At 39.1% G+C, this 14239-nt stretch overlaps 1 protein-coding gene across 7 annotated transcripts in view; it reads left to right on the top strand.

Annotated features, from left to right (window-relative positions):
* The window catches only part of SNAP91 (synaptosome associated protein 91), a 170285-nt gene that overhangs the window by 68317 nt on the left and 87729 nt on the right, over window positions 1-14239 (top strand). For all 7 annotated transcript variants that reach the window (XM_018052935.1, XM_018052934.1, XM_018052936.1 and 4 more), the window contains exons 8-9: window positions 9286-9392; window positions 13467-13508. In XM_018052935.1, the coding sequence (XP_017908424.1) occupies window positions 9286-9392; window positions 13467-13508 (149 nt within the window). The remainder of the gene's footprint in view (window positions 1-9285; window positions 9393-13466; window positions 13509-14239) is intronic.

Genomic DNA, 14239 nt, shown 5'->3' with positions numbered 1-14239 from the left:
CAGACACTCCGGGTGCCTTTCCATCTGCAGGATCTAAAGCCCCGTGGTGCTCCAGGTTGGGGCAGTTGCAGAGTCATCCTTGATCTGGGCCCTGCTTCCATGTGACACCATACCGGATGCTCTGTTGAGAGCGGCACATACACGTGTTGTGTGTATTACCTCAAAACTGAGAAAAACTCAGCAAAACACCTGCATTTTCGTTATAGGAAGTGCAAGGTGAAGCAGTGTGTTTTTCCTGTGGAGGGGAACTTTGGACCCGCAGAAACCGCATTGAGGTAGCAGATCCCTGGGCTTTCATAGACTCTCTTTCCTTCCCTTTGACCTGCATGTGACTTATTAAGGCACCTACCATATGTGAAATTCTTGCCCACCAGCTACAGTCAGCCTGATGTCATCGAATAGTATCCATTGACATTAGGACAGCCAGAGAGATTAATATACTTAAAATAAGACAGTGAGCATATACTAGCATCCTTGCCAGATGAAAGCAAGCTACTTCTAATGGGCTCTGCTTACTGGACTAGGTACAAAAGAACTTGTTAGTTTGTTGGATGCTTATCCCATGTCAGAAACTGTGCTGATTTTATGCTGGAAAGGACAACACATCTGGATGTCTGCAAGTAAGAGACACCTACCTGTCATCACCTACCTGATCAAGTTTCCAGTAACCTGTGGTTCATCTCTAAAATCCACTTACCTTTTGCACAAGCCAGATATGAAAGTTTAACTGGGAATATGATGGAATTGCTACGCTGTATGTTTGCAGAGATCAGGATGCCAGTGTGAGGATTCTGCTAGATTCAGAGTATTTCTATTCCATCTACATATTCAGAAAACTGGGGAAATAACCAATGTTAGTTTTGTGCATCCACTGATTATAATTTTTTAAATCTCCTAATCCCCAGAAAGCCTTCACTCAGATTGGTAGAAAATAATAGCAACATTTTTGAGATCCCTAGAGAATAGCATCGGCTTAGAGTCTGTGTCCCTGAAAACCGGGTATGCCCCTTTCCCATGTGTGTAGTCACTCTGGTAAATGTCCCTTTGCCATAGAGCAGGAATAGATACTTTGGGCTATCTTTCAAGGCTTTGACTCAAGAATATCTGGAGGGCTTATTAAAATTGAGATTGTGGATATTAACCCAGAGTTTGTAATTCAGTAGATCTGGAGAAGGCAATGGCACCCCACTCCAGTACTCTTGCCTGGAAAATCCCATGGATGGAGGAGCCTGGTAGGCTGCAGTCCCTGGGGTCGCTAAGAGTCGGACATGACTGAGTGACTTCACTTTCATTTTTCAATCGTGCATTGGAGAAGGAAATGGCAACCCACCTCTTGCCTGGAGAATCCCAGGGATGGGGGAGCCTGGTGGGCTGCCGTCTGTGGGGTCACACAGAGTTGGACACGACTGAAGCGACTTAGCCGCAGCAGCAGGAAGGGCTTGAAAGGTACCATTACCACTGATCTCTGAGACTTCCATTCAGGAACCACTGTGTTAGAGCTACTCACAGATGCTCAGGCCAGTATTTTGAATCGGTGATTTTTGGCCTGTTGACTCACACTGATGAATTATCAGTGACAACACGAAAGAGAATGTAGTGGTCCTTCTATCCTGTTCAGAACCTTTAGAATTTGTTTGGTTTCCCTAGACTTACATCAATTAGGATTGTCCAATTCAGGAGGAAAAAGAATACAAGACATCTAGTTCAGTTTGTTTTCAGATCAGCATGAGTAAGTTTTTGATTATAAGTAAGTCCCCTAGAATATCTGGGAGCTACTTATGGTAAAATTTTTTTTTTTTTACAGTTTAAATTTAACTCAAGGTCATGTAACTTATCTGGCAGCCCTACTGACAACATGATCGTGGGCAGTCTTGCACTGCTTTTAGTATGGTCTTTTCCTCTTGAGGCAGACTTTGTACTTGTCTCCTGAGGGCAGGCTGGATTGCTGGGTTCTACATCTCATTCTCCAAATTGGAGCAGTTGGCAAGGGGAAAAGAGTAAGAAGTAGAGGGATGGGCATAAGGAGGATTTGTATTTCCCTGTGGCAGGTGGGTTTCCCAGGTGGCACTGGTGGTAAAGAACTCGACTGCCAATGCAGGAGACAGATGCAGGTTTGATCCCTGGGTTGAGAAGATCCCCTGGAGGAGGAAATGGCAACCCACTTCAGTATTATTGCCTGGAGAATCCCATGGACAGAGGAGCCTGGTGGGCTACAGTCCATAGGGTCACAAAGAGTTGGACACGACTAAAATGCCTTAGCACGCACGTGGAAGGTGGGGTGATTATAGAATCTCCAAGCAAGGCAGGACCAACATCTTTAGACCAAGAAGGAAAAGCTTTTTCCAGCAAAGGGAGCTCATTTTGGTTTGAATCTACCAAGTACTATTCTGTCTCAGTAAGAGCCCTGATGTTCACAGAGGAGACCACGCTGCGGCTAGAAATTTAATTTAGCCACACATGTTATAATTCAACAACTCACAAGATTAGACTGACTTTAGGGATGACAGCCCTGTGACTGCAAGGATAAGATTATTGCAGGGCAGCATGGAGTACCATAGTCTGACTGGAGCCTTGAGCCAATCATTTTAAATCCTGTGTTGTCATTTTCCTTTTTAAGCTCTCGGGTGGAGCCAGAAGCAGGCGCCCTCCCCACCGTTCCATCTGCCTCATTCTCTTCATGGTTCTCTCCCAGCCGCTGCTTGTTCTGATAAGCTTCATTCTAAGGTGCTCATTTCAGAAAACCACAGGCCATAATTTAAGTAATTACTTTGCTCCTCTGCAGCACAGATTCCATGAATCCATTTCTCCTCTAGTTGCAGGCGGTCATCTCTGCCTTCAGATTCAGTCAGGTTGCATATCTGACCCCAGACTCCCCCCCTTGATTTTTGAGGGTCTGATTTCTAAAGCCAGTTCAGCGTGGAATATTGTGTCTATGCCAGAAACAGAAACCACTCTGTGTATTCTAAATAGAAGAGGATTCCAAACAAGGGGTTGGGTCCTCATGTAATTGCTGGAAGCCTGCAGGAACTGGTTCTGGGCTCGGCCTCGGGAGATGCTTCTGAGGTAATAAGTTCCTGTGCCCTGGGGAAGCTGCTGCTTCTGAGGCACTCCTTTAAGGTGTGCTGAAACTGCCTTGGCTGCCTTGCAAACTGGAAAGCTGGAAAAGTGACCCTGGACGCTGTAATCCAGGGATTTAGGGAGTCAGAGCCAGTGGCTTTGACTGCGACCATTACCCTCAAAGCCCAGGAAGCTGGAGGGTGGCAGTGGAGTGCTGAGGAAGATGTCTGCCCTCCCAGGAGCTTATCACTTGCTGTAAGAGGAAGCTGGACGGGTACAGGAAGCCTGGTGCTGCCTCAGTTTCCCCTTCCAGATCGCCCCAAAGTCTGTCTAATGTACAGAGCTGAATCTGCCATCCTGGCTTCTCACGAGGATAGAAGAAGACTGGACTCGGGTGCACCAGAGACTGTCGAATACAGGTCACTGGGAAGTTTTACCTTTTGTGGGGAAAAATTCCCACCTGTGGCTTGCCGTTCAAAGCCACATCACTTTTATTTCAGGTGGGGGAGTTTGTCAGCAAGCCAAGTAAGATTTTTGCCAACCGCTTTTGCTGACTGACCTTCTACTCTTATTTGTGGCTCGTAAATGTGAGCTTTTGCTGAAGTTCATTTTCAGCCATGTACTATTTGGCTTTTTCTGTATGCTCTTCACTGGAAAACTTTTATCTCCATTATGATGAGTCTCACATCTATTCTTTCAGTTCTTCCCTTCCTCCTGAGCTTCGGTTTTGCATGTCTACCGATTTGTTGACATTTAAATTTAAATACTGTGTTCTTTTTTATGGAATTTAAAAATATTTGGCTCAGTCGGGTCTTTGTTGTGGCACACAGGATTTCACTGCGGTGCACAGATTCTCTGGTTGTGGCACACGAGCTCAGTAGTTGTGGTGCATGAACTCAATAATTATGGCACGTGGGCTTAGTTGTGCTGTGGCATAGGGGATCTTAGTTCCCTGACCAGGGATTGAACCCATGTGCTCTGCGTTGCAGGGCCGATTCTTAACCACTAGACCACCAGGGAAGTCCCAGACACTATGTTCTTACCTAAAACTTGGCAGTCTCTGAAACAGCTCTTAAATTTGTCCTTGTTAACCTCCTTGTTTCTGTTTCTAATATAATTAGTTATAATAATTAGTCTTCTAAACCTGAAACCTCAGTTTGAAACTCTCTTTGAGTTGCCCATTTACTAAAATCCATGCCAGTCAGAAATGGTTCATTCTCATCCTCTCTCCCCAGGGTACCCCCGTTTCATCCCCGCTTCTGTTTCAGGAACATTTGATTTAATGCCTTTATGATTGATTTAGCGATTAAAGGTATTAAGTCACATGATTCTATTCTATTTTTGTCTTGAGCAGTTCCTTCCTTCAATGCCGCTGAGCTTTATGTTGACTTTTTGGAAAGATTGTACTAAACATACATTTTCTCCTTAAAATAATAACACTTCAATAAATATTTTTATTTAATTAGAAAAAGAAGGTCTCTTGGCTGTGATTAGGAGCAGAAAAGAAGAAGAGTTGTACCTTTTAAAATTGGAGACCTGAGTTCTTGAAAGTGGTAGTTGTACACTATGGCATTGAATGGTCTTTGTTCATCATTGTTGTCAACTGGGTCTTGTAAAAGTAACACTCTAGGAGATAAAACTACACTCAGTATCCTGAGTGTTTTCAGACAGGTCTGTTTGTGTTTGTTTACTAAATGGTGTTGGGAATTAACTCTATGTTATAGGTTAGTTTCAGTCAAGGTTAGATGGTCTGGTATTCCCATCTCTTTCAGAATTTTCCACAGTTTCTTGTGATCCACACAGTCAAAGGCTTTGGCATAGTCAATAAAGCAGAAATCGATGTTTTTCTGGAGCTCTCTTGCTTTTTCCATGATCCAGAGGATGTTGGCAATTGGATCTCTGGTTCCTCTGCCTTTTCAAAAACCAGCTTGAACATCAGGGAGTTCACGGTTCACGTATTGCTGAAGCCTGGCTTGGAGAATTTTGAGCATTACTTCACTAGCATGTGAGATGAGTGCAATTGTGCAGTAGTTTGAGCATTCTTTTCCATTGTCTTTCTTTGGGATTGGAATGAAAACTGACCTTTTCCAGTCCTGTGGCCACTGCTGAGTTTTCCAAACTTGCTAGCATATTGAGTGCAGCACTTTCATAGCATCAACTTTCAGGATTTGAAACAGCTCAACTGGAATTCCATCACCTACAGTAGCTTTGTTCGTAGTGATGCTTTCTAAGGCCCACTTGACTTCACATTCCAAGATGTCTGGCTCTAGATTAGTGATCACATCATCATGATTATCTGGGTCGTGAAGATCTTTTTTGTACAGTTCTTCCATGTATTCTTGCCACCTCTTCTTAATATCTTCTGCTTTTGTTAGGTCCAGACCATTTCTGTCCTTTATCGAGCCCATCTTTGCATGAAATGTTCCCTTGGTATCTCTAATTTTCTTGAAGAGATCTCTATTCTTTTCCATTCTGTTGTTTTCCTCTATTTCTTTGCATTGATCGCTGAGGAAGGCTTTCTTATCTCTTCTTGCTGTTCTCTGGAACTCTGCATTCAGATGCTTATATCTTTCGTTTTCTCCTTTGCTTTTCGCCTCTCTTCTTTTCACAGCTATTTGTAAGGCCTCCCCAGACAGCCATTTTGCTTTTTTGCATTTCTTTTCCATGGGGATGGTCTTGATCCCTGTCTCCTGTGCAATGTCACGAATCTCATTCCATAGTTCATCAGGCACTCTATCTATCAGATCTAGACCCTTAAATCTATTTCTCACTTCCACTGTATAATCATAAGGGATTTGATTTAGGTCATACCTGAATGGTCTAGTGGTTTTCCCTACTTCCTTCAATTTAAGTCTGAATTTGGTAATAAGGTGTTCATGATCTGAGCCACAGTCAGCTCCCTGTCTTGTTTTTGTTGACTGTATAGAGCTTCTCCATCTTTGGCTGCAAAGAATATAATCAATCTGATTTCGGTGTTGACCATCTGGTGATGTCCATGTGTAGAGTCTTCTCTTGTGTTGTTGGAAGAGGGTGTTTGCTATGACCAGTGCATTTTCTTGGCAAAACTCTAATAGTCTTTGCCCTGCTTCATTCCAGACCACCTGACCTGCCTCTTGAGAAATCTGTATGCAGGTCAGGAAGCAACAGTTAGAACTGGACATGGAACAACAGACTGGTTCCAAACAGGAAAAGGAGTACATCAAGGCTATATATTGTCACCCTGCTTATTTAACTTATATGCAGAGTACATCATGGGAAACGCTGGACTGGAAGAAACACAAGCTGGAATCAAGATTGGCGGGAGAAATATCAATAACCTCAGATATGCAGATGACACCACCCTTATGGCAGAAAGTGAAGAGGAACTAAAAAGCCTCTTGATGAAAGTGAAAGTGGAGAGTGAAAAAGTTGGCTTAAAGCTCAACATTCAGAAAACGAAGATCATGACATCTGGTCCCATCACTTCATGGGAAATAGATGGGGAAACAGTAAGAAACAGTGTCAGACTTTATTTTGGGGGGCTCCAAAATCACTGCAGATGGTGACTGCAGCCATGAAATTAAAAGACGCTCACTCCTTGGAAGAAAAGTTATGACCAACCTAGATAGTATATTCAAAAGCAGGGACATTACTTTGCCGACTAAGGTCCGTCTAGTCAAGGCTATGGTTTTTCCTGTGGTCATGTATGGATGTGAGAGTTGGACTGTGAAGAAGGCTGAGCACCGAAGAATTGATGCGTTTGAACTGTGGTGTTGGAGAAGACTCTTGAGGGTCCCTTGGACTGCAAGGAGATCCAACCAGTCCATTCTGAAGGAGATCAACCCTGGGAGTTCTTTGGAAGGAATGATGCTAAAGCTGAAACTCCAGTACTTTGGCCACCTCATGCGAAGAGTTGACTCATTGGAAAAGACTCTGATGCTGGGAGAGATTGGGGGCAGGAGGAGAAGGGGATGACCGAGGATGAGATGGCTGGATGGCATCACTGACTCGATGGATGTGAGTCTGAGTGAACTCCGGGAGATGGTGATGGACAGGGAGGCCTGGCGTGCTGCGAGGATGGGGTCACAAAGAGTCGCACATGACTGAGTGACTGAACTGAACTCAGTCAAGGACTTCATGACCAATTCTCTGTTATCTAAAGTTGGAATCTATAGTGGGGCGGATATTTGCAAGCATTTTATCGCTCTGGCCTATGAATAAGAAGATGCTTCCCCTACTGACTAATGGTCGTTAGTAAGAGTCCACATGCAAAGTCTCGGTTTGTTTCACTGGAATGAAATACCTTTTCATCTGGTCCTTTTCCTAGGACGGTTATTCTGTGAAAGTCAGTACTAATATGACAAAGGACTTTATTAGCACTTTGTAAAGATTCATGTTATAAATGTCAGTATTTGATCATTTCAAATACTGAAAATCTACATGTTATCTTTAATATGAAAGAAAAACACATTTCTAGGCCCATCCCCTCTGTTAAAAGTGTCAATTTCTCTGGTTTCTAAAGGGATAAGAGGACTTCAGCTTTGCACTGATCAGTACCTGTTGCCTTTCTGTGTCATTACCACTGTTTCAGAAACATTTATGAGATTATAGCCTAAAACCATGATCATTGAATCTCTTTTGTTCCTTAATCCTAAATTACCAAGAAAAATAAAACACAATAATACAATATAAACAATTTAAAAAGTGTACAAAGGAGACAAAAATTGCTTAAAATTTTGGTGCATTGGTTCTAAGAGGAAGCTGGGATTATTCAGCTTGATTTTTCTTTTTGTGTTATCGCTGAAGATCTGATTCAAAGACATAAACTCAGATTATAGTTAAAAAAAATTAAATTAGACACTTAGAAGAAATTGTTTATGGGAAGGTTGTTTTAAAAGAAAAAAGTGTTTTACAGAATAAGTCCTAATTTTCAAAGGTTTAAACTGGAAAGATTTGTTCCCGTATAGCACCTCCATAATTCTGTCTCTAGTTTAGAACACAGGGTAGGGTGGATAAAGAAGGTACCAATTAAAATAAATAAATTTTTATATTTTTAAAAAAGAAGGTATCCTAAAATTTGGTCATTTTTTAAAAGAGCCACTTTCCTCTCAAATCTTAACAAGTAGAAAATAGTATGTGTTTGTTTTCTTGGTCATTTTGCTTCTCTTGAATGCCCTACAGGGGAGATCCATGTTAAAAAGTAAAATTACCAAAAGACTTTCAACAGAAGGTAATGAGTAGCTACCCTTGATAATTAGTTCTTTGTGTAATTATATATTATTCAACTTAAGAAAATTAAAAATACTTTTGAGGTAGTAAAATAACATGCTGAATGAAATCTGGAACTTTCAGATGTGAGAAGGCATAAAAATAGCCTACATTTAACCATGTGCAAATATAAAATGAGGAAGATACTGAGCCATCAGTTACAATCTAAGGTTCCCCGGGAGCTATATTGGCTGACTGTGTCTCTATCTGCAATGATGATAATTTTTCCCTGAATGAATGGAGGCCTGATTGGCTAGGGAAACCACTGTTAACATACTAGTTTTCATCAAAACATGTATGGAGAAGATACAGTCTCATACGGTAATTATTATTCATGGCTGAATTCTAGCCTTGGGAGGCAGAAGAGAGCAGGAAAAGGATTCTGTAATTCTCTCTAGAAAGTTAAAGATTGTGAAAGAGGATATGATTATAGACTAGAAAATATGAAACTCCGCTGATTTGTAACTAAAAGAATAATGTTTGAAAGAATTAGTTGATGACCAGTAAGAGCAAATGTTATTTATATGGAATGTAGACAATTTAAGGAATTCTTTATTCAGGGACGTTTACAGATGATTATAATAAATAGATTTCTTTATAATGAACTAGTAAGAAAATAAGGATGCTGTAGGATGCAGTCATAACTTTTGAGATTGTTATCAGCAAGAATTTGGGGTAATTTTCCGAAACTGAGTACTAGGGTATACGGATCATGAAGTAAACCTGTCGTTACAATGAATATATTCTTCTACTTTGACGGTATTTTCATTATTTAAATTGTTTCATGCGAGACACTGTAGAACGTAATACCTTTCTTGAACGACTGAAACCTCCCTTGTTTAGGTGTTTTCATGCTTAGCATATGATTTAGTGCCAGTTGTTTTAATTCAGACATTAAAGTTGTAAGTAATAATATCATTGTAAGCTTGGAAGAAGATTAAATATAATACTCTTTTTGAAATGCTTATCTGCCTCTTCTAGAAAAGTTTTTTGAAATGAAGAAAGGACAATGTAAAGATGCTCTGGAAATCTACAAACGATTTCTAACTAGGATGACACGCGTGTCTGAATTTCTAAAAGTTGCAGAGGTAAGTAATATTAACTCATATATCTGGAGTAAACAATAGAATTCATAATCTGGAAAGACATTCTGCCGCAGAGTCGCAATGTTTAGGGGCAGAAGTCATCTCATCCAGGTTCTCACCCAGATCTGTGCTCTATACTTCTGCATTTCAGTCAGATCATTCTATGTCCAAATAAAAGTTTCGTGGATGCTCAGCTCACTCACAGCTTTGCAAGGTGGTTCATTCCTCCGTCCCACCCTATGACTATTCTTGACTGTAAGAGAGTTATTCCTTTGTATTGAACCCTAGAAAAAAGTCCTTAAAAAGTCTGTCCATTGTTCTCAGTATATAAATGACAAACCGTGAACTTTCTTACTTTATTATTTTATTATAATAATGCAATATTTTTCTTTACTTTCTTTATTATTTTGTCAAAATGATTTAAACACAAGAAAAAAAGGAAACAAGGTATAATTAAGTTTATAAAGTTTATAAATTGTTTCTTAAGGATGTCTCTTTATAAGTAATCACGGTAACTGTGTAGCTATACAGTCCTCTTACTGGGGTTATCCGTTAACTGGTGTTTTCTCTTACAAAATCCAATGATTGACTCATACTGATAGTGGAGATTATGACAATTTACTGCAGTCCTTTGTCAGGATGAATTATGGGTTCCCTGGCATGTCAGCTAACTGATTGCTAACCCCTCAACTTTGTGAGAGGGGTTCTGAAGCTCATCAGCAAAGAATAAAATGGTGTGGATGTGGGACATTTATGCCATGTTTTTGATGTTTTCACCATTTTCAGGCTATAATACAAGAATAGGAGTTTTATACATGTAATTTCAAAAGTACTCTAGTCTGTGTTATTTTTCAAATTTCATTTATTCATAGGAATGATAATTGTCACATTCAAATTCCAAGATCAGAATAATCTTACAGAATGCTATCTCTTGAGCTTAGACCCGTTCAGTTTATAATCAGAATTTTTTTTAAAAAAATTATTTAATATGGAAAACAAAAGGTAAAGATTAGCTGTATAAATTAATGCTTTAAAGCATTCATGTGTACTTCCATGGGTTTATTGAAGTTGGTGGCCTTTAAGAAAAATAGAACTTCTTGAAGCTTTTGCTGCTACACAAGTTTTTTGTATTTGATATGATTTTCCCATGATTTAACCATAATTATCAGTATAATCTAGTAAAATTTGCCTGCTTTCTTTCTGTGAAAATATACCTAAGCACCCAAGGCAGAAGGTTATTTCACAGTTCAATTAATTCCTGGTACACATTCTTTCCAGTGTTATCATCTGATATTGTGTATATCAGAAAAATAAAGCATTGGACATGTTACAGTTTGAGGTATATGTTTCTCTAAACATGAAAAGGCTGAGATCAAGGTCTTCATGAGAAAAGGGATACTTATTATCAATTCCTTCCATTCTTACATGTGAACTTTTATTTTGTGTCGCTTGATAACCTCATGTTATCTCAGACCCATTTTAAGCTGCTGAGGACATATACAGAAATTAGATGTCATTTTGAGAGTTTTAGTATTTTTGTTTTATTCAAACTTTATGACTAAGACTTTTTGTAGATTGGATGGAAAAATAGTGAAAGTGAGTTGCTCAGTCATGCCCAGCTCTGCATTCTCATGCACTGTAGCCCACTAAGCTCCTCTGTCTATGGGATTTCCTGGGCGAAAATACTGGAATGGGTTGCATGCCCTTCTCCAGGTATCTTCCTGACCCACGTATCGAACCTAAGTCTCCTGCAGCTCCTGCATTGCAGGCAGATTCTTTACCACCTGAGCCATCAAGGAAGCCCAGAATGGATACTAATTGACAAAGCTGTTTTTAGTAGAATAAATACTAATTGCAAGGGGCTGTGTTCTCTTTCATATTTAAATTACATTGTCCATAATTTAAACACTAACTGAATACCAGTGTTTAGTGGTTTGGTTATGAATGTTAAATACAGAGAATTTTCAACAAACGTACAACCCTTCTCTTTCTACGAAAAGTGATTGTGTGGGTACATATGCATGGACTTCCGCCCGGTCAGCTGCCCTGCAGTTAACACCATTTGTCTGAAGGATGTGTACGAGACTTCCACAATGTTGTTTACGAAATATGACTTTATTATAGGCTGTTTGGCAAATGTTAACATTAAATTGTCTGTCATATTAAAAGAAATATCCATAGTTCCTATGCCCGTATCCAAATTTTGCAGAGGAATTGCTTGAAGTACAGAAAACTTGCCATGTTTTGAATTCTTATGCTGAAGCTTCTAAAGCAGACAGCTGAAACTTTGTAAAATGGTTATTTAACAGGTAATAGGCATGTCTGCTAAACTCATTTCGCTTTTATAGAACGAAGTTATTCTTAGTTTGTGATTCCAAGGTAAATACCAACTCGTAGGAGTTTGTCTCCCAGAATACTTAAAGACAGAAAGTGATGAGATTTCTGTAATACAGTCACACTTCAGCTCTATCCCCCTAGTTAAGTGTTCAGGGCAGTAAAAATAGCAAATAAAGGAAGAATTCCTAAACTGTGTCTTTAACAGAGTTACCCACTTAATAGAATCACATCACCTTTTACCTACATGATTCCATTATTAAGAATCTATAATGCTTTTGGTTTCCCTGGTGGCACAAACGGTAACAAATCTGCCTGCAATGCAGATGACCCAACTTCAATCCCTGGGTCGGGAAGATCCTCTGGAGAAGGGAACGGCTACCCTCTCTAGTATTCTTGCCTGGAGAATTCCATGGACAGAGGAACCTGGTGGGTTACAGTTCATGGAGTGGTAGAGTCGGACACGAGTGAGCATCTAATACACACACATAATGCTTTAATTTCAAACATGCTGACTTCATTCATATTAGTATTTTAATAGATCATCTCAAGAGGTATTGATACACAGCAGTGTGAAGTTGCCTTAATTTATAATTCCATAATTTGAAAGAATGTGAGTTTAAGGATGACACAGACATCTCCCAACAAAGAATTACCATTCCAAAATGTCGATACCGCCAAGGTTGAGTAACCTTTTTGGAGATACAGAGAAGGCAAAAGGAAGAAGTTAGCTCATTTATGTCACTCATGTGGATTTTCCACTCTCCAGTTTGACATACTGTCTTTGCAGAAGCCTGACACTTACACTTCCTGTGTGTGCTTCTTTTCCATCAGCTTAACAAAGCACTTTAATTCTCAGAGACATACGTTTTTCTGTAAGCCTCAATTCCCTCATTTATACAGCTTAAGAGAATTAAAGTTATGGTTTGTATTTTATCCCAACTTTTTATTTTGAATAATTTTCAAACCTATAAAAAGAGTTGATAGAGTTATATAGCGAACCCCTGTATACCCTCTTCATTGATTAAAAAAGTGAGTCTATTCCCATATTTGCATTCTTACTAGCTCTTTCTTTTTCTATCCCTCCCTCCCTTCTCTTCCTTCCCCAAGCTACCAAGATTAAAAATTCACATGTGCTTTTATCTAGTAATTCTACTTCTACAAATGTGCCCTACAGATGTATCCACACAGGTGCAAAATGATGTGTGTAGCATTGCTTGCAATGGCAAGAGATGGGAAGCAACTTAAATGTTCATTAATAAGTGACTTGTTAAATAAATTATAGGATAAGGAAGTTGCTTCAAAATATATAAATACATAATTATTTCCCACTTTACTATACAATAACAGTATACCATATACACTGGGATTATACTTTTCATTTGACAAAGTGTCTTACAGCCATATCCATATTAATATACAGAGTTTCCTCATTTTTTGAAGCAGCTTCCTTCTAGTTGCCATTAACCATGGAGGAAAGTTTTTACAATTCAGTTTCTTAAGTTCTTTTTTTGGGGTTCAGCAAAATTCTATTCACTTGTTATTTCTAACTCTGTTGCCAAAATCATTGCTTTTTTGTTGATTGGAAAACTATACAAAAAGCACATATTCAGACTGAGATTAATGTATATAATAACAACTATTTTTTAGCAGATTGAGCTGTGCTGTTAACTAATTCTCTAGGTGATCTAAGAAATTAATTTTTAAAATTGCATTAGGTAACTTTTTTTTTTTAATCCACAGCAAGTTGGCATTGATAAAGGTGACATTCCTGACCTCACTCAGGTGAGTGATTGTCTAAGTGAAAAACTTAGTATGCATGAAATTATTAATCCATAGTTTACCATAAATGGTCTTACTGAGGGCAGAGTCTTGTAAGCATTTGATGCATTTTGAATGTAGGCCAACCACCTTTCTTGGAAGTCATTCTAACTTGCTTATTTTTTCTAGCTATTGATATATTTCTAGAGATGTGAAGATTTTCCTACTCTTATAAAATTACTTTTTAAAAGGCAACTGAATATACTTATTAAGCTCATTTTTTCATTCTTAAATTTGAACCAAAAGGAAGCTTTAAATAATGTAAAAGGTATAAATGTAAAAATGTATACTATCATGTAAGAATTGAATCACCAGTCTATGTCTGATGCAGGATACAGCATGCTTGGGGCTGGTGCATGGGGATGACCCAGAGAGATGTTATGGGGAGGGAAGTGGGAGGGGGGTTCATGTTTGGGAACGCATGTAAGAATTAAAGATTTTAAAATTTAAAAAATAAAAAACTAAAAAAAAAAAAATGTAACAGGTGCTTTATCCATGAAACATGACATTCGTAGGCATGTAATCAGAACATTTGAACTGTTCTGCTTCTTCTAGTTTTCAGCGTGTCCCAGGGATGGAGAAGGGGGCACGAATGAAGAGAACACTGATGTCATAGTTCTCCTACACTAATTCTTTTCTCCCCTATGAATGGGAGGAATGTCTATATACAAAAGAACCTTTTTTTAAAACAAGTA

This window comes from Capra hircus, chromosome 9 (genome assembly GCF_001704415.2).
Source record: "Capra hircus breed San Clemente chromosome 9, ASM170441v1, whole genome shotgun sequence".
Taxonomy (NCBI): Eukaryota; Metazoa; Chordata; class Mammalia; order Artiodactyla; family Bovidae; genus Capra; species Capra hircus.
Note: the sequence above shows the minus strand (reverse complement) of the source record. Positions and strands in the feature narration are given on the sequence as shown.